This window comes from Symphodus melops (assembly GCF_947650265.1).
Source record: "Symphodus melops genome assembly, chromosome: 20".
Taxonomy (NCBI): Eukaryota; Metazoa; Chordata; class Actinopteri; order Labriformes; family Labridae; genus Symphodus; species Symphodus melops.
The window spans coordinates 12,117,310-12,137,166 of record NC_136710.1 but is presented as its reverse complement, the minus strand read 5'-3'; the positions used below and the strand labels follow the sequence as shown (position 1 = coordinate 12,137,166).

General features: G+C 36.3%; 1 protein-coding gene across 3 annotated transcripts; it reads right to left on the bottom strand.

The window, feature by feature from the left end:
- Positions 1-2,017: 2,017 nt before the first annotated feature.
- Positions 2,018-10,168, bottom strand: sat2a.1 (spermidine/spermine N1-acetyltransferase family member 2a, tandem duplicate 1). 3 transcript variants are annotated; one of them, XM_079370946.1, is made up of 6 exons: positions 9,948-10,162; positions 9,634-9,685; positions 7,894-7,977; positions 3,332-3,433; positions 2,578-2,618; positions 2,018-2,414 (listed from the first exon to the last, which is right to left on the bottom strand). In XM_079370946.1, exons 1-6 carry the CDS (start codon positions 10,020-10,022, stop codon positions 2,247-2,249), a joined length of 522 nt encoding a protein of 173 aa, XP_079227072.1. In that variant the 5' UTR covers positions 10,023-10,162; the 3' UTR covers positions 2,018-2,246. The 3 variants fall into 3 exon arrangements, with proteins under 3 accessions (XP_079227072.1, XP_079227073.1, XP_079227074.1); XM_079370947.1 differs by having other exon boundaries at positions 9,960-10,159; XM_079370948.1 differs by lacking the exon at positions 3,332-3,433 and having other exon boundaries at positions 9,948-10,168.
- Positions 10,169-19,857: the final 9,689 nt, after the last annotated feature.

The following is a 19,857-nucleotide window of genomic DNA, read 5'->3' as shown; positions in this document are numbered from 1 at the left end:
TTACTTGTTTAGAGCTAGAGAAAACAAACTTAATATAACCCGCAGCTCAGATTGTTTTCATTAAATTGCTGGAACTGATACAAGAAGTTTAAAAAAAGTACATAGTAGACTGGATATAAAACAGAAGTGCAGACCAGAATTATTTCCATTTTGTTTCAGCAGGACAGGGTCAAAGACTTGAGTCCTGAGTCTGCTCCAATACTCACATTTTTCATATCCCTCCCAGATGCTTCTTTTTTTGGCTCATTTAAAGAAGCCCTTTCTTTTAAACCAGACCTAACAGATTCCCTCACCATTTCATCTCAAGAACTGGAAACACATGGCTATAGTGAATGAAGACCTTGCTAATAGCTGCATTGTGCTTCCCAACATCTGTGCAACAACAGTGCTCCTTGTCCGGAAGACGAGGGTTAAAGTGACCAAATAGTCTTTGGTCGCTTTTATCATTGAAATTAATGAATTTAAAGGTATACGATATCAAAAAATCCCTATTAGCAAAACTCATACACAGAAACATACAGTTTGTCTTTCCAATGCATAATGTATTTCTGGGTATTTGTGCAAATAAAGTGTTATAATTTGTGGTTCATAGACGCAACTGTTAGACCTTTCTAATTGCAACATTTTTTTCCTTATTTGATCAAACACAAAATCAAATGTGCTCCAAGTCACTAGGTCCCACAAGGAAAAAACACAAAACACAAATTTCAGTGCCTAAGCTTTGTACTTTTATATTGTATTGCATGGGCCCCATTCCAATACTTTAAGTTGCATTCCTAACCCTAAAGCTAAGCTAATTGACTGTTCCTCACCCCAAATCTTCCTTAACAAGACAGGCAAGGTATGCATTTATTGTGTTAGTTTACTGCAATTTAAACAGCAGATGTAAGCAGTCTTTTTATTAATATTTGTATTAATAGTAGTATAATACTACGGTTATAAAGCCAAGCTGGTCTGCAAGAAAAAACTGCTTGTTTTATCCTCCTTGCTTGTAGTCTATCTTTAGTGCTATTTATGAATCGAGTACATGTACATCTTGAGATTTTGGTAAAGCGAGTAAGCTGGAATATCACACAGATGTCTGTAGAAGCTTTCAGCAAACTATGCAACTTAGCATCAGCTTCTCTAAAGTTAATAATAATTATAATAATGATGCTTGTTGTTGTCATGTCAGCTCTCAGTCAAAGGTATAAATGAAGATGCTCATTTAATTTGTTTTTAAATTTAAGACTCATAGTATTTGAACAAATTTTTTACACAAATCACTGAGTTAATCTCCATTTCCACCAAGGGCTCCGGTTCAAGTCGGTTTGGTGCAGCTTTGTACGGTACACATTTATTTGAATTTTCGGTGTCAAAAGTTGAGAATGGCACCAAAATAATAGATTTATACAATCCTATTTTTATGCTACCCTTCTGTTGGGGTGCCAAAAGTTCTGATCCATTCCTGAAGGCTGGAGACAATTCAGTCATCAAAAGAGTAATCACTCCATCCAACATGGGTAAAAAAGGACAAACATAAAAAGGGCCATGGAATTTGAAGACCGTTATCATTTGTTGTGGCTATTGTCAGCATAGATGACTTCAGAGGTGCAGACCTGTACCTCTTCAATTGTTGACCTGTATTTACTTTGTCAAGTTCTTCATTTACGGTAATTTATTGGCACACTACACTGTGCCAAGCATGTATTAGGAACCTGATGCAGCTGTCGCCATCTTGCTCACACTCTGCTATCAAATTAGGTTGGCTGTGAAAACACCAGCAAGTTCAGGGTTTACCATACCAAACTACCAAATTGTACCAAATTTTTCTAAACTGTGCTGAACCAGACCTAACTGTTTAGTGGAAATGGGGATTTAGCCGTAGCCATTTAGCTGGCATTATTTAGTATTATCTAATTACAACTGAAAAGACTCCCAGCTGTTGAAATGTTCGGGGACAAAAATTGCTCATATCAGCTCCAAAAGAGAGTAAACATTAAGATATGTATGAAATTGAAGACTTATAGAGCAACAATTCCACATATCAATAAATAAGCCATTTTTATTATTTAATGCTGCTTCTGTGTTATCATGTGAAGTAAGTAGCATGGGGCAGGGCTAAAACAGTCAATTATCTTTTCAACTTGTTTTATGCATTCGATGGAACGATTGTCATAGATAGTTTTGGAACGGGGCCACTCTATCCCTGTACTGCATATGATGACGATTGTTACTTCAAATGTCATCATGAACACGCTGTTGGGTTAGGGTTGGGCCAGGTGCTCCAGTGCTTCTCCTTTGCAGCTCATGTAGTGGTAGCCCATGTCAGTTGTGACATCTTTGCAACCCTGGTTGAGGTAAAAGTCCAGAGATGATTTGTTCCAATCAACGACTGTGAAGTTGAGCTGACCACAGCCAGCAGCCAGGCCGAGCTACAGGAGAGCAGACAGACGCACATCAGTACTGCTTTGATCACACAGGGATCAGCATTTCCTTTGATATGCAAGCAACACAAAGTGCAAATGATGTCCAACTTTTACAGTACATTTTCATTTCTGAACTTAAATTGGATAATAGTTTGGGGTTTTCACTCACCTGTGCTACCTTGCTCATCAGTGCTTTCCCAATGCCCTTCCCTGGAAAACACAAACTGCATATTAATTGAGACTTCCTGCTATCACAAATCATTAAGATGTACAATTTTTACACAAAAATATTTAAATTAATCAAAGATTATATATATTTTTTGTTGAGTAGTTAAAGTACGCACACCAAGAAACTCCTGTTTGAACATTTCAAGTCAACATGCTCTTCCTCAGATTTCTCTTGATGTAGGGATTTGGTTTTGCTTTTCTTTACCTATTCGTGTTCATTGTGTCCAGCACCCACTGAGAGCTTATTGACTCTTTTTTGATTTTTCATTGAGTACTTAAATTACCTCCAACCGTAATCAAAGCCAGACAAATCCTTAATTTTAGAGCCTAGTTGTAACTGGATTTTACATAAAAGATTGCTACATAAGGAAGCAAGAATCGCTACTGAAAGCTGCCATACTGTCACTGCGTGTGCTGCTGTGATCAAAACGTTATACTTGGATACATCGTCTGTGAACATGTTCTCTTCCTCAGGTCTGTTTCGCACACTTGTTTTGACAACAGTCAACTCTGGGTGTGTTTATATTGGGAGTGAGGATGGGCTGGAGTAGAATAGAGAATCACTCCCATGATTTTCACAAGCCTCAACGTCATCTTTTGTTATTGTTTTGGTTGAGAGCCCACTGGCAGCAGAATTTACATATTGTGTTTAATAAAAACATCAACATCTTTATTTTCACTACAGTTAACTTTACCTCTGAACTCAGGCATCACATACAAGTCCTCCATATAAATGGCTCTGCCCGACCATGAGCTGTAGGAGTAGAAGTAAAGTGCGTAGCCTATCTTCGTGTGGCCTGAAAGCAATAATCAATAGTTAATTCAAAACATCAGAAAGTTGTAGACAGTTAAAATATTTACTTTGAAAAGCACTATAAAGTATGTTTCTTTTTTTAGGCCACTTGGAGTCATTAAATCCAACATCAACACATATTATACTTAAATATCAAATGATAAATATGATATGGCTAGCAAGTTAGCTAAAACTTGCAGATAATACAAATATGTATTTGCATTTATATTGTATATTTATAATAATAATACTCTTTTACATTGGCTTATTTTCCCTTCAACTCCCGTTGGAAAATGTCCTTAGTTGCTTGATGTTTAATTATGTTTACAGCTTTTTTAATAACTTCGTCTGATGTTTCATTCTGGTAGTTAATCATACCTATATTATATTTTAGGCTTAAAAACAGGACATGGTTGATGAAAGCTGTAGCTCTAAACAGTAAAATACAAGTTACAGGTGCTTCAATAAACCAGTGTTCTTAAAGACACTAAACCAGCTTGATAGCATAAGGGCTTCCTTTCAATGCATCCGATGGAATCTGATACAGAATCACCAATCAAAAATTGTTGAACAATGTTTGCAAGGAGATTGAGACACTCATGGTTTAACAAAATCTATTTTTTTTCTTTCTTTCAATTGGCATTGTCGAATCATGACAATTATTTGCAAATATATTTCTAGTTGGCTTTTTACCATCTTTCGAATATGTTGGCTTACGTTTTGCTTGTAAATATGGTGTTGAAATCATGTTTTTCTTTTTTTTTCCCATAACAATATTATTGAAATTTCCAAACAATATAACAGATAGAAGACATGGACAAAGACATAAACAAAAGGACTAAAATCACCCATTACAAAAAACAAACAAAAACAAAACAGATAATCAAACTAAAATCACAAAAGGCAAATACAGTAGACAATAAAACATAAAACACCCCACTTCCTCATCATGTTCACTTCAAAGTTTTATTAACCTGCTAGAGTGCAAGAAATTTAAATCCAGACTCAGCCTGATAGGGAATGTCCTGTGTCTGTATTCAGTCTGGAGGGCTTCCAATTCAGGAAAGAGAATCTTTTTGACAACAGATCTAAACTCTCTGCGGGGAGGTTGTCCATGAGTGGTTGCCAAGTGATCAGGAATAACTGTCTATTGCCCTTCAGCACTGCACTAATCCTCTCGTGTGGAAGAACAGAAAAAATCTCTTTGTACCACATAGTAACAGTGGGAGGTTTGTCCTTGATCCACCTCGACAGTATACATTTTCTTGCCAAAAGTAATAGTTTATCCAGCGATTTAAATAGGGGGGAGTGATACAATCTTAGACGGCAGGCCAAGTAAAAAAAGGCCGGGATCCTTAGCTACTTTAGTTTTGAAAATGCCACAAAGCTCTTTTGCTATACAGGACCAGAACCGTGATATGTATTTACATTGCCAAAAAAGATGAATATTGTCACCTCTCTCTGTGTGACATTTCAGACATTGTGGTGGCAGGCCTGGGTCCATTTTATTCCGGATGGAAGGTGTTATGTGTAATCTATGAAGGATTTTAAACTGAGTTTCTGTCAGTCTTTTGCAGGGAAAAACAGTTTAGATACACTTAAAAGCTTTTTGCCAGTTGTCATCTATGTTCTCATTATCCACTGTAGGTCCCTCTCCCATTTATGCTGAACATTAAGCAAGCCTACTGGACAAGTGTCCTGTAACAGGTAGCAAAACGAGGAAATAAAATGAGAGGAGTTCTTGCAGTTAATAAGAAAGGGAAGGGAGATTAAGTCCCTGAATAAAGTGACAAATCTGCAAGTTCCCAAAAAAAAAAAGCCATACTGAAGTTGAAGCTGTTGAAAAGACATGAGGATACCATCTTCAAATAAATCTCCAATAAACGTAACACCTCCGGACTTCCACAACTCAAAAATTGAGCAGCTAATAGCTGGGGTAAAGTCAGCATTCCCACAAACAGGTGTCAGCATAGAGACCAAGTCCTTCCTCCCAGAGAAACCAACTATATCCCTCCAGACCCTCACAGAATTGTAAACTATCAGGTTAGCTTTGACTTCTTTCGAACCATTTTGTCTTTTGCAGTTAATCAGACCCCACAAAGATAAAGGCGAACAGGTCCAGGAAGAAATCATGTTTTTCTAAAGTGCCATTTTTTTTTAAAGATTACACTAGTCTCAGAATTCGAAGCATCATCCAAAGGCAAATGGAAAGCTTGACTGGTTGCCTTTGGATCAATCTTTGAATGTAGCATGACCTGGATGACTGAGGACCTACACAAACATTAGTCTCAGATAGAAGCAAAAAGAATATAAATGAAAGAGTTAATAGTGGATTTATCAGCTACAAAGCTAAAAATCATCTAGACCTTACACTGACACAGACCCATAATTAAACTCGACATCTGACCTACAATGTACCTATTGTAGAAGGGAATGGTTCGCTCTTTATCATTTTACTCTAATTATTGTCATGCAGGATATCAAGTATTTTTATAATCTGTCAAATAAAACAGACAAGAAAAATCATAACATTCGATATATTGTTTTTTTTTCCTTTAACAATTACCACAGATATTTCTGCTTTCTTTATTCGGTGGGCTTATTAGTATGATTCTGTCTGTCAAAAGTTCAAATTCTGTACAAAAGTGGGGAAGCATTTTGACTGTCAATATGCCGGTTTATCAGAGTCGTGGGATATCTAGACGTAGGTCTGTACTACGAAGCGAGTTCAACATATCCAGGGTCTCTTTGGGTCATCTGGTTTAACAAACTCTGACCTACGAGATCGTGATTATCAGTCCTACGATGCCGGTTATCAACCTGATCCGTCAACTCAGGGTTGCCAAGAGCGCGTTGACGTAAAAGGGGCGGAGTTAGCGTCATTTAACCTATCACAATCATCACCGCGTCTGCCGTCAGCAGATCGTCATATCTACAAACGTTACATTTGCAAAAAGTAAAAGCTATATTAACAATATAAATACGCTAAGACAAACAGGCTCCCAAGAGACACAGCTGCAGTAACAAATGCAGGAAGGACAAAAAAGGAAAATCTGCTAGTAAAACCATTTGTCCCATCGTTAGTTCACCTTAGAACTGACTATAATAACTTCTGTTTCTTCTCTGAACTGAATGTGTTGCTCTGACTAAAGTGGAGAGTAGAACAGTTTTGAGAAGTTATATTTAAACTGCAGTTCTGACCATCACAAACAGAGCGACTTTGAGACATTAAACATGAATGAAAATACAATTCAAAGCCACAAGAAAATATTTGTAATTGTACATCTTCAACTACAATGTTACGGCGCTTTCTTCAGTCTCTGTTGAAGGATATCAGTGAAACATAATCATTAACTAAACGGACTGTAGTCTAATGTAAAATCAACCGGGACACATTAAGTGTCCTCCCCCCTCTCGATCAGCTCAGGGAGCTCCACGATCAAAAGATCCGATTGGTCAGTGGGCGGAGATTTTCAAAGTTTGATCTCTTATCTCCAACATAACCTGCTCCGAAGCAGGTTAGGTGTTCACCATAAGGTACCGTGGTGATATACCCAGGTAAAAAGTAATTGACCCTCGTAGGACTGAAAACCCAGAGTTAACCCTGAAGTTACCCCGCAAAGCTCATCCTGCTTCGTAGTAAAGGCCTCAGGAGTCAGGTATCTGAAACCAGTAGAGAGTGGGAAGAGGTGACTGTTTAGGTGGAAACAAGATTGTGTCATGGAAGAAAAAGATCCAGCTAGGCAGCAGAGCGTACATTAATGTTTTTTAGTACACTATTCCAAGAGACATAGTGCGTTAGCCTTGTTATATAAGTGGTGTAAAGATGGCCTAATGAACCTGTTGACTTTTAAATGCAGCTGTTGTAAAGCAAAGTAATGGACTTTTGGACTCTTACAGCAATTGCTTAGATTCAGTACACTTAAGGTTGTGCTACAAATGCTGTCTAGAGATCTGTAATGGCCCTTCTTTAAATCCATCAGGCAAAACAAACCATTAAAGAAACATTTTTCCTCCTTGCTAGAGTCCACATGTTTTTCTTGTGTGCTAGCTCTCTCATTAATCTGTCAGGATTTGGGTTTCTTACAAGACAAAATTACAGTATTTATATCCAGAAACAGTTTAAAACAATCAGTTTGTTTGGCGAGATCTGTGGTTTATCCAAATGAGCCACTTTAGGCTTGGGAAAATGCTCAAATATCCATAGCTGCCATTTGGCTAAAGGCCTTTAAAATTAAACAGTCATATTTGATTAGAGAAAAAAAAAACAGAAATAGTAATCACAACTGATTTCACACATATGGACGGAACAAACAATTACTTGGCTGACATATAAGCGCATATTGTACATTGGCAAAAGTTGAAGACGTACTTACAACATGTGTAGGATTCTGCCTCTACAACTTAAATCACTCAAACAAAAAGATGTCACAGCTAAAAGTGATACTGTTGGTTCTTTCTCACCGTCTTTGGTTCTGTGCTGTTCTGGTACCTCAGCAATGATCCCATGGAAGAACGGGTTTTTGGAAAAGCCATCCTGCTCCAAGTCTGCATAAAACAAAAAACACTCGTAATTTATATCGTATGTCATATACTACATATTCCCTTAAATTGAATTTCCATCGTCTTTTCATGGTCTGAAACGTATACTGAAGAAGTGTAATTCAGCTTTAAGAAACCGAAAATAGGCTAAAAGACACTTCATTCTGTAAGCACTAATCATATATCAATGCATTTAAACATTTTTATTGAATATGATATTGTGTGTGTGTATGTGTGTGTGTGTGTGTGTGTGTGTGTGTGTGAGTGTGTGTGTGTGTGTGTGTGAGAGAGAGAGAGAGAGAGAAAGAGAGAGAGATGTACAGCTCTAGGATACTCTGCTATTTGTTTATTATTATTATTATTCTTTATTTTATTACTATTTATGTAACGTTTTAATGTTGACTTGCAAAGGGACTGCAGATGTAGACGAGCACACTGCCCCATTACAAATAAAAACGTTAATAAGAATAACAAATTAAAAAAAGGTAACCTCAACAAAAGGTCCATGAAGTAGCTTTTGAACCTATAATTATTAATTAATAGGATTACCAGTCACATCTTACTTTCTATGAGAGCAGGTTTCAGCATTGTATTTTGTTAAACAACAAAGATTGCTGCTGCTGATGTACATTGTTAATAATTCACCATCTGATTATTCTTTTTTAATGACATGTAGTAGTCAACGTTTTACCATGTGTTATTAATTTACTGATTTGTTCCCCCTTTTTTAATAGATTTTATTGATTTAATTTCATTTATTTCTCTAAAAACCTTTTAGCAAATGACATAATGACACTGATGTCTCACACTAAGCCCCACATTAAAAAGAAAGCGGTGCTAATCATGTACAAGGTGTTTTTGAAGTCTCCAATTAACACTGATTGGAAAACAAAAACAAATAATGAGCAATTTGAGATTAAGACGATCTCATAATCATGAAAGAACTGGAAAAGTACCACTGCTTTGAACCACTGCACTGTGACAGATGCATTTCAAATCTATTAATTAGTATCTATGAAGCATCCTGTATTGGTTTAACAGCTCCTGCAGGAAGAGAGCAACTTCCAGGAGGTCAGACTTGGCTTTCCGCCTAAACAGTCCCAATGACTGTAGATGCCTGTCCAGGGTTGACATACTTAAAGGGATACTTCACCCATTTTACATGAAGCTTTGTATCATTAGAAACATGGTAGTAGTGTTGAATGGTCGTGAATCCAACCCTCATTTTGACCTGAGACGAGAAAATTTTCATTTCTTTGCCTGGAAGTTTTCTTCGTGTGATGCAATATGAGGCTTTTTGCATCACATGAAGAAAACTTTCAAGGATCTTTCAAGGATCCAGTAGTGCCATGTGCAAACAATTCTTACAATTATGAGATCCTGATCTCACAATAATGAGACATTTTCTCATATTTCCAATATACTGCATCTACAACAATCTTGTGTAAATGCAATTATGTGATTGTGTGAATAAAATGTTCAGAAAGGCTGCTCTAATATAATGTTCAGCTCAGAGTGTTCTCTACTTTTCAATCTCCAAGTGATGTTTCTTTTATCTAAACAGGATTAACCTTCTTATAATTGTTTATGAAGGTCATACACAATGAAGAGTAAGATCAATACTCTCAACTTAATTCGAAGATGCACTCTTTATTTCTGTACCTTTCTGTGTGATTTTCACATGATCAGCGATTTTCTCATATTCAGCTAATTCCTGCGAACACAAAAAAAGCATCAGAACTTATTAAGGGTCTGAAATATAACACTTCCTCCACATGTCAGTAAACAGCTTAAATCACAGTTTGCACAGACACTAATAGATGTAAGTGGCAAATCTCCTGTTCTAATATGTATCTAATAATGTCTTTACAATCTAGTTACAACAACAGCCAACATGCAGAGATCTTCTGACGTCAGTCTCTGAGTCATAGACTGGTAATGTCCTCGAGTCACAGCTGCCCCCTACAACCATGCACATGTCCGCTCACCAAGACCATCCTCGCGATGTCCTTGCAGTCCTCAACGTTGGCTGCTCTGATGGAGAAGTCCATGTTGGCTTGAGGTGATGATTTAGATGCTCACAGTGTGTCCGATCTCCGTAAGTTCCGGCAGGGAAAAGAGAGGAGGAGGTATGCTGCAGCTGTCAAAATCAACCGTCGAAATGAAACTGAGGAACGAGCCGCGAGCGCCCCCTTCCACGGAGGAGGCACCCAGAGGATCCAGCAATGTATTATGAAACAGCAGATAGTAAACAGCTTACAAATCATATCTGTGTTAATCATTTACAACTGTTTGGTGAAGCTTTGACGACAGGTTGGCTGGTTTCGCTCTACTGTAGGGGTTAAATATGCCTTTATTAGGGGATACAAATCATCAAAACAGATGTTAGACCCATATTTGAACCCACATTCTTCACAAGCTTGTGTAGTAGTTTGTGTATCTTGTGCAAGAAAACACATTGCGCCCTCTGCTTATTGGGAATTGCAGTTGACATTAATTTGCAAGTTTAACAACATATAAGTGACACTACTTTAAGTACAACTAAAACTTACTTTGCTTATTGCAATTGATGTGCATTTAAGGGACTTTACACTATTAGCTGATAGTAATCCAGCATTGCCCTAATCATATTAAGAGCCATAATCAATTAGTTATAAACTTAAACAACTGTTAACTTGACAGATGAATGAATGGTCTCTTTTAGGTATGTTTTGTGACAGTCCAACAACTTTGGCTCCTTGCAAATTACAGGGTGGCAAAACAAAGCTAAAACCTTTTAAAGTCTTAACAATAAATACAATTTTAATTTAATATAGACAAATATCCAGTTTGTATATTTGCCTCAACCAGACAATACACACAACCTGAAAGTTACAGTTTGAGTTGGACATTTCTGTACCTTTTGTCCAAAAAACTAAATGATTCTATTGAACATATTAAAGTTGTAAGTCACCCAATTTTTTCAGCACTATATATTAGGGTGGCATAGTGTCCAGAATGACATCAGATGGTTTGAATAAATTAGTTTTTATTTAAGTTTATTTTATTTAAATGACACCTATAGGGCTTTTAGAAATCAAAGTAATACAGGTGACGTGAACAGTAAAAAACTTTGATTCATGTACCTATTTAACCAGTTCTTTGGAGTTTGTAATAAACCTTACAGCCTCTAGGGAGCGCCAGCAAGGTCTCTGTGCTGTTCAGACCAATGTCTTCATGGCTGTCTGATGAGCAGAAGAAATGGTTCACTTCCTCAATTTTTGAGGTTTACAATCTCCATTTCTGAGGTTTACATGTGCTCAGAGTCCATATATTATGCATAATTTAAACGCTATATGGAGACACCATATCTATATAAAGACACTGAAAAGTGTGTTTGACTTAAATGTCTTTGCTGTCTTTGTTGGTTGAAAGTTTTGTAAGATTTTTTTTTCTTCAAAGTGAAACAGCTACATTTACAGAAGGTGTCAGGAGCTAGACAGGTCATACTAAGTTAAAAATGTCCCTGATGACGCACGTTGTGGACATGTCATCAAACTGTGAACTTTAGCCACAAAAATGAGAATGAGCTCATGGCTTTACAGTGTTTCAAGGGCTTAAAGGCAAATCTCCAACAGCCAGAGAAAAGTTTTAAAGAATTCAGAATTCCTTGAAAAAAACAGATGAACAAATAAAACTGACACAGCATTCATCTTGAGAGGATGAGGTTTCACGTAGGGGCTGGAAAAATGTTTTTCCCAGATTCAAGAATCAAGTTTGTGAGATTGAAATAAAATAAATATTTAGGAAGAGGCAGCTGTGTTTTGATTTAACATTTAAATGTATTGAATATAACACATTAAAAAATAAAATAATTTATTACACTTTAAAGTCCACAAAATAGAATAAAATACTAAACATTCATTTATACATACATACATTTCTTGTGGAACGAAGTCATTAACAACTGAAATAAAAGAAATTGGAGTTTAGAAAAGTATTAATATATTCAACTATCCGAATTGTATTTTTAATATTTGTTTCTGGCTAAAAAACAACAACAACAAAACTTGAACTTTTACTTTCAACTCTTTTTTTCCAAAGCCTACAGGAATTGTGGTTAATGGGATAGAAAATGGGATGGTGGTTCCCAGCTAGTATTAATGAGGACACAGTGATTACATGGAATGCATGTTTTACGAAAGGGCTAAGGATCCGCCCTTAATGAAATAAGTGTCTATGTTGAGACCCATATTGTGAAAAACTGAGTCAGTGACGCCAGTGTTCAACCCTTTTGAGCTTACACACAAACAAAAACCTTAAGGAGCTGCCTCTTTTCACTGTTTTCCTTTAATACACAAAAAAAAGAACATTATGTTATTGGTACCACAGTGATTGTAAATGTCTGTAAGGGTTGTGCTTTTTGGCTTGATGCTGTTCTTATGTCCTTTCACTTAGATTTTTTAAAGCAGAATAAGTGCAAAATAGTTTATTGCCAAATACCTGTATCTGTAACTTGATATAACTTGTGATTGGTGTCTTTCTCTGTTATCACGTTGATTATTTTTTGCTTTTTTGTTTTTCATTAGCAATTACTACAATCAAGGAACATTTTCCTCTGGGTAAATGAAGAGTACCCTTGCATTTTGCACCTTATCACATCAAATGAAATAAAATCTTTTAGTATTTTTATGGTATTGCATATTGTATTGCATTGGTTTGTATTGTATAGTACTGTATATTGGATGCTTTTTTTAGTTAAGTTATATCTCCTCCTCAGTTCAAGGACCTTTGTTAACTATTGTGTGATTATTTGGTTAGAGACTCTTGTAATGATTCTTAGGGAAACTAAAGTCTACAGCTGGTTTAGCTATATGTGTGCAGTCCGTTTTGATGGGAAAGGCAGTTAATTATCTCAGAGAGGGTCTGTGACATTTCTGAAATGAGGATTTTACTTTTTGATTTGTAGAAGTACACATTTCTCTACATTTGGATGTGTATGTGTTGATTCTATACATAAATCACAGTATAAATAGCAGAATGTGGTTGCTCTGGGCTAAAAATAACTTTATGAGAGATTTGCCACAGTACACGATATTCTACAGAGTGCAGGGTGGGGAGGAAATGAGCAGGGAAAGGGGGATTTTAGCCAGCTTTCTCCTGAGGAAAAAAATAAGGCAGCCTGTGTGGCTATTAATAGCTCCAGGAGGACGGTGTGGCTCTATGAGGCTGCTAATGGCTCCTTTTCATACAACGCAAGCAGAAAAACCAGAGTTCTGAACTCCTCTCACTCTGCTGATGACGTGCGCCAGGCTGAGGCGATTTTTACAGACGCACAAGAGTGCTCACTCGCAGCTAGAATCATTGTCGACCATATGAGTCAGTGCTGTGACTAAGAAAGTGTGAGACCTCTAGCTGGGTTTTACGCTTAACAAATGCAAAAAAAAATCATTACAAAATAAGAATTATTGTATAAATGTCATATCTCTTCACTCAACTGTTTCTACTGCACTCATAGGACGTTTTAGTCACTTTATTATATTGTTATTATGTGTGGGATGGCGTTATCTGGGAAGTAAATCATGCGTCCTCTGAGTGAGGTGTCTGATGTTGAAAAAAAGGAAACCCCCAAGACTGGTGATGAGATCACATGAAAGATATACTGTATGTTTCAAAATACTCAAAATACTTTTTTTGTCCAGAAATAAAGGCTCTTTTTTTTCTAGCAAGTTCAAAAGATTTATACAGTTTTCATATTAGTCAAATATAGTTGGTCAGCCATTTAGCCTTGAATAGCGCTGAATAAAAGGAGGATTAAAAGGGGAGGGATATACCGCTGTATTATGTTCATGAGGCAGACTAATTTAAAACACTTAAACAGTGAAACATAAATATGAATCCAAGCATCACATTTGCTTAGCACTTGTAAAAAGACCATTTACATAACTCTGACATTATTCACACCTCTTAAGAAATAAAAGGGTGGTGTTCAATGTTCCTACTTCAAAAGGTCAATTGACAGACTTTACTTTACAGCCAACTTCTGTTACTGTCATTAAAACAACCAAATAGGCCTCTATGCTTCTGAGTTAATGTGCTGGCAAACTCACAGAGGGGTAAACATAAAATGGACTCCACAGGTCATACTGTAGTGGTCTGCTCTTATGATCTTGTAATGTTTGACACCCACAAGTCTAGAACAAGCCTATAATTATGAGAAAAGTCATAGCACCTTTACTTCATAAAAGACTATTTTAAGGTATCTTGGCACGAGGACAGTTAACACAAGAAATCAGCTTGAAAAAGCCTTTTAAAATTAAATATTTTTGTTTTTACACTTCATTGTTATTAGATTAATCAATGCAGATGTTAAATTATAGGCTTTTGGGAGTGTGGAAGACATATTTTAGACAGAGCTAGCTGTTATTTTTTTAGCTAAATTTAGCAAATAATTGACTAGTGTAGCAGGCTATAGGCTATCAATGTCTTCATCAGAGTCTGAGCAAGCAAGGGAATCATTGCTGCCAGCTGTTTTATATTGACATTATTGCTGAATGTACTGAGTGTTTCGTTCACCATGCCAACATTATTTCTTTGGATTTTTCAAGTAACCTAACAGTTGTTCCAGTATTGTTCGCTAGCTTAGCATCAATGTTCTCATCCATAGATTGTATACACTGAAAAATGGCAGTCACCATATTGGAAATGCTGACTTTACCTAATTATTGCACTTAGGCCTAATGGCAATCCACACAACAAAGTGCCTGACTTTTGATCAAATCAGCCACCCACTATACAGGCTTTAGGAATTGCCATTTGTACCAGACTGTAAATGTAGAACTTAATGATTATTTGTTGGCTTTTGGACTCATCCTAAAATGCACACTGAAATGCAGTATTTTGCAGTATTTGCAGTATTTTGCAGTATTTTGCAGTATTTGCTGCAATGCAGAGGTTGCAAAATCCAAATTTCATTGGAGTATTTTATTTAGATTTTTTTAGTTTGCTACTTTAGAAATTATTTTTCAAGCTGGTATCTTTTTAACCATTTTTGGTACATTGTTGAGGACTGAGTCCCATACTGGATAGTGTTCATTATTCCAGCCACGGACAGGAAGCTGCCTCCTCTTCCTGTTTAGTCTAGATTCTGATTGGTCACTGAGCTTAGGAGCATTTTCAAACAAAGCAGTCAACACCACATTCATCAGCTGCTAAAAAATACTAAAAGTTGCAAAAACAAAAAGAGATGCTGTGGAAGGGTCTGAAATATAGAGCTATAGCTGCTGTTAACTTTCAACCTGCTTCCACTGATACCATTTTTGGACATTATTTCGCTTTCAAAATAAGTGCTCACCATAATTAGCTAGGAGCTCTGTCTTCATTGTATCTAATGAATAGTTCACTTTGGGGATACTGTAGCAATAAGAGACAAACACATCTCTTTTATTTATATCTGGATGTTATTTGACTTGTGGGGCTCTCTTGGACATATTTTCTGTCATAAAATGCTGTAATTATAATAAAAACCTTTATCAGAATGACATAACAACTTCAAAATAAGTTTGAAAAGAAAATGATTTGAGGAATTCCCCCAGACAGACCCTTCCGTCTGTCTCAGAACTCACTAGCTATAGCTCAGGAGAAAAAAGGAAATTAGCTCATCAGCAGACTGATGCAATTCTCCTGTAAAGATAACTTAGAGAAAAAAAGCAGACACGCTGTCATTCCCTCAGCTCCACATGGGCCTATTAACATGCCATATTAGGGCATCTGTGGCCAGAGTGTAGGACCAGTTAAGCAGGCAGAGGTTGTTTTCCTTTTTTTTCACTGGTCTCGCTGTCTCTTAAAACTTAACTGACAGTCATTATCATGTGATTCCTGTGAAAGTCAGGTCACTCGTACACTTACTCACCATGGTTAAGTGGGATATGTTGTAGAAGATTAAACAATCACACTGCAGGTACTTTTTCTGTAAAGATAATAAACAACTAGCTTTCCCGTATGGACAAATGAGGAGTTTCTAATTCTGGCGCAGCTCCATGTCATTGTCTACACTACAGGTTCACTTGTTGTAAGATCTATGTGTTTAATCATAACTCAAACACTGCTGATAACACTTCCATCGACCACAAAACTTCCCCTTTTGATCTCAAGTCTGTATATTGCTGAACATTACCTGTCCTGTTATCCTCCAGGGCTCGTTGGGGTGAGGTTTACACACAATACAGATTTATCTGTAAACGTATTGTAACTGTAAACATACATTACTTCTGTGTTGTTTTAAAGTGTCATACTCCTAATCGCCTAAGGGCTCCTAAGGAGATGTTTATCTGGTGAGCATATTTGCACACAGATCAGCACACAGATGGTTTGTTGTTTCTGATATGTGACAAAGTATGGAGCTAGGAATTCCTCAAGCAACAAAAAAAGTAAATAAAAGTGCACGTTTATGTTAAGGCTTGTGAACTTTGAGCCAAGCAAGTAAGCAGGCTATACAATGAAAATGTTAGTATGCTAATATAACGTTACTGTTAACCATATCAGCTAAGCATTTACCATGGATTGAGAGTGAAGATATACAGACATAGTTTTGAATTGACACAAGGCTGGTTGTACCGCTTGTAATGTGCATGTTGTAAATATGATTTACTGTATATAATGTTCTATTTAATAATGTACACAAGTTAGAAACTCAAAACTGCAATAATCTGACGACGTGAGTTATAGACCAATTTACCCAGTAGCAATTATTGAAGACATTAGGGTACAGGAATATTTGTGTCACATTGGAGACAGGAAGGCTTTAGGGTGGTGCAGTGGTTAATGCTGTTGTTGTATTGCACAAAAGGTTCCTGGTTTCAAATGCCCTAAACTAATCGGTAGTTGTTCAGATATTTCAATCAGTACCAATTTGAAGAACCATGCAACAGTCCAAGAATATAATAACAAAACAAGAAACCAAATACATGGAATGTATGAGTACTAAAAACTCCAATCGAAACCTAAACATTTGGTCAGAAAAGTAATCATTTCTTGGAGAAACAATTGCACTTCACAAATAACAAATGTGATATTATTTATCAATGCAGGGGTCCAAAAACGTCCTGTATCAATGGAGGTCTAAATTTACATACAAATGTTACATTTTTAGTCACATATTGTCTCAAAGCTGTTTAACAAGCAAACAAACATCTATATTTACACAAACAGTCAACAAAATGCTTCACATCCACTTTGGCCCAAATTCCTATATTACTACTAAACCAGCAGCCTATTAAGTGCATGAAGCATATCAATCCAAGCACATAGAAGACAATATTGCATCAACATCCTGAGGAAACTGCCTCTCCCCTAAAGCTTTACTGTAATAAGTAAAGCTTAAGATAGATAGATATGGGAAGTACATTTTTGAATTTTTGAATTTTAACCACTCAGGCTATTGATATAAAATCCCAAGTACTTGAGCATTTCCTGTTAATTAAATGCAGCAGCCTCCTCGTTCTTCTCTTTCTCTCTTATGAAGTCATATCCTCAGATTTGATTCCTTTGAATAAAGGTGAATAACAGGAAAATCGGACCAGAACCTCTATTGATGTCTTTTCTTTTGAGCATCTGAGCCATTTCCTTCTCAGAAACCAGAGGCCTGTTGTACTTGTTCAGGAAGGTGAAACCAGATAGTGGATAACAACCTGGATTTACTTAACTAAATCTGCTCTCACTGGAAAGCAGCTCCTTTTACTTCAGACAATATGACGTTTATCTTTCCTAACTCACATTAATTTTCGTCTTTCTACTAAAATGCATCATTGTTTTTTATTATGGAATATTTCTGATGCTGATGAATGATCTTATCGAACAATCAAGATCTCTATGTACAAGCACATTCTGAAACCTACATCCTTATGGGAATTTCAGCCTTTTTTTCCTCACTGTATTTTTCAATTAAAAAAAGAAGTTATGCTTACAACCAAAACAAATAACTGATAAAGACTGACACTCAAGTTATGCAATGCACATTTGTTGCAAGTTGGATGACACTTGAACACACCTGTATGTGTCAACTACTCTTATCATGTTCTCTATTGAAAAAAAAACTGCAGTAGCCATTCCTGTTTTCATATCTCCACTACCCATCAAACTTCCTCTTACAAGTTAGCCATGATCACAACTGGTGTGTATGGCAGTCAGGTAAACAACAACATTAGCTGGTGTGACTACAAATTATGAAATCTTGGTATTTGGCTTGTATGTAGAGTACATTGGATTGATAAATTACCAAGTAAATGATTTATGGTATATGTGACGAGTTGTTAGTTAAAGTATGTTATATGTGAAAATGGTAAAAATTGTATAATTTTTTTAGGTTTTTTTAGATTTTTTTATGGTGATATAATGTTGCTGTTGTCAGTTAAATAATGAAGTTGATGTTTATTGTATAATTGAATTGGGGAACAGATTGAATCACAGACACCTCTTTGTGGTCCCTTGAAAAAACTAAGGTTTACAAAGAAAATATTTATTATGTTTTATCTTTAAACTATCTAAATATTCTTCATAGGGAAACATCGTAGATCAACTATCAATTTGTTCAGTAAGTTTTCGTACAATATAACAGGTCTACAGCTCTTAGACACTGCAAAGTTGCATGTGAAAGTAAACATCCCTAACTGCAATGCAAATGCTTTTGCAGGTATGTTTATGTAAATGGAATACATGATGGGGTAATATTCAACATATTGGTTAATTGTGTTTTCATGTTAACCTATGCGATAAGCTATTTAGTACTGAACCCAAAGTAGCCTAAAGCAAAAGGGGATTTTTTTTATCTGTGCAAAACAGAAGTATTAGACATATCAAGCATTTCGCCATAAGATGGAACTAAAAAAATGAAAAATTAAGAAAAAATAAAAAGAATTCATTAAATGTGGAACATAGTAATCTGTTAAATGATGTATGAGAAAGGCCAGGTTATTGCCAAATTCAGGAGAGGACCATGAATGATACTAAAACATTTGTGCCTATTCAGCAGTATTAAGAAATGTTAGTGGGGCCAATTGAAGCGATCCAACTGACTGACACAAACTGTATTCACACTGGAATACTACTAAAAACTGATTGATAGTGTTATGACGGTAATTATCATCTGCAGGTAAAGAGTCAGGACATCTTTTTATAGCACAGTTTGTAATCGTACCAGGGACAGAATGTTACTTTTTGCTGCAACAAGACTTAGAGATAACAACTGGAATGCTGCTTTCATTGTTGACAAGAGTACCAACTGTAGATCAGCCACTTTGATTTACAGCAGTTTTCAAAAAAGGGAACTGAGCATAAAACATTGTTACAACGAATGGGTGGCAACCCATATGGTGTCAATTCACTTCCTAATTTTTAGGTTTTGCCATTTTCCCACAATAGCAGTGTTTCATCAAGACGGATGTCACAAACCTGTTGATCAAATAACTTCAAGAGAGCAAAGAGTATGATCTAACTCAATAAACCTCATTTAGCCTAAACAAAGCTCTTTATGGATTACCTGGTTCACTATAGAGTTGTAATAACCTTGACAATGCAAAGCTCATCTCTAAAGGCACTGTGATTTTGTCCCTCCAAATTCCCAAATTTACTTCCAGCTCAACTGTAACACTTTTTGAATTTGACCATTAAAGGACTGGTTTTGTCATGAAGTTTAAGAATGTGCTTTCATGATCCAGCTGTTTAACGTTCTCCCTGCTTCTTGCTCTTTCCTTGTTTTCTCACACTGACTTGTGACAGTCTTCTGAGAATGTTGTGGTTTCAATCACAAGTAGAAGTCAAGATGATTAAGTGGTTGGCAATTAGTTTTTGAACAACTGGGTGTGTCTCTAATGGCGGCACACCCACTGATGATAATGTCTTTTGGATAAC